Below are 1,404 nucleotides of genomic sequence, written 5' to 3' on the forward strand. Positions count from 1 at the left end.
TTCTCAGTGAACCTTCTTAATGGTTAGAACCATCCCAAGGCACAATAAACTTTCTCAGAGAGTAGTGGGGTGACTGGAGTTGTTAAAACTAACTGTAGGAGATGATTTCTTGGGAGTGTATTACAACATAGTTATTGTTTAAGCTACATATATTCTAGGGCCCTTTTCAGCTCTAAGATACAGAAAATTTTCTTATCCTGGGACATTACTGGTTTGGAGACATCCTGTCCAACGTTTTCTTGAGTGAATTTTTCATATCTTTGGTTCTCAAACTGTATATAAAAGGGTTAAACATGGGGAAGACCACAGTATAAAAAACAGCAATGACTTTATCTGTGTCTGGGGAGTATTTGGTGGTGGGACGTAAGTACATGAACAAAAGTCTCCCATAGAATAAAGTTACAGCTATTAGGTGGGAAGCACAAGTGGAAAAGGTGTTACTTCTTCCTTCAGATGATTTGATGTTCAGGACTGTAACAAGGATACAGAAGTAAGAAATGAAAATTATCACAAAAGTGCTGGTCTGGATGAAGCTGCATGAAGCAAAAAGCAGAAGTTCATTGAGGGAGGTACTGGCACAAGACAAAGCTAGTAATGGTGGTATGTCACAGAAAAAGTGATTGATAACATGGGATCTGCAGAATGGCAACCTGAAGGTCAGAGATACATGGACCAGTGAAATCATGCCTCCACTGAAATAAGCCAAGACAATGAAGGAAACACACACTTTCCTGGACATAAGTGTTGAATATGTCAATGGTTTACAGATAGCTGCATAGCGGTCAAAGGCCATTGCAGCTAGAATTTCTGCATCAGCAAAGCAAGCAAAGAAATACATTTGAAGGGCACAACCATACAGGGAAATGCTCTTCTTACAAGATAATAAGTTAGCTAGCATCTTGGGGGTTATGGCTGTGGAATAGCTGAGGTCTAGAAAGGAGAGATTACTGAGAAAATAATACATGGGAGTTTGAAGATTAGAATCAATATTAACCAAGACTATCAAACCAATGTTTCCCACCAAGGTCAAAATACAGATGACCAAAAACAAAAGGAAGAGAATAATTTTGAGTGGAGGGTAATCTGTGAAGCCAATAAAAATAAATTCAGTTGGTGGAGTATAATTCCGCTCAGTCATCTTCTCCAATGGGAAGACCTTCACAAATGAGATGAAAATAGATGAGGTTTTCATTTGTGATGTATGTTATTGGGTTGGTCCAGAATGTATTCTATCTCACTTCTGTGAAAATGAATAGAGATATAAGAATGTCTTTCCAGTCTTACCAAGAGAACATCCATTCTCCAAGAATTTTTTTACTTACGAGAAAGTCTTGAATGATGTTCAGCTATGGTTCCAAGGAATCACTAGTTTAGTTAACCAGAAAATGCTAATTCTAATAAAAC

At 37.7% G+C, this 1,404-nt stretch overlaps 1 protein-coding gene across 1 annotated transcript; it reads right to left on the minus strand.

The window, feature by feature from the left end:
- Positions 1-205: 205 nt before the first annotated feature.
- LOC140523453 (olfactory receptor 5AS1-like) lies at positions 206-1,138 on the minus strand. The gene has a single exon (XM_072638319.1). It carries the CDS (start codon positions 1,136-1,138, stop codon positions 206-208), a length of 933 nt encoding a protein of 310 aa, XP_072494420.1.
- Positions 1,139-1,404: the final 266 nt, after the last annotated feature.

Source organism: Notamacropus eugenii, chromosome 2, assembly GCF_028372415.1.
Source record: "Notamacropus eugenii isolate mMacEug1 chromosome 2, mMacEug1.pri_v2, whole genome shotgun sequence".
NCBI lineage: Eukaryota > Metazoa > Chordata > Mammalia > Diprotodontia > Macropodidae > Notamacropus > Notamacropus eugenii.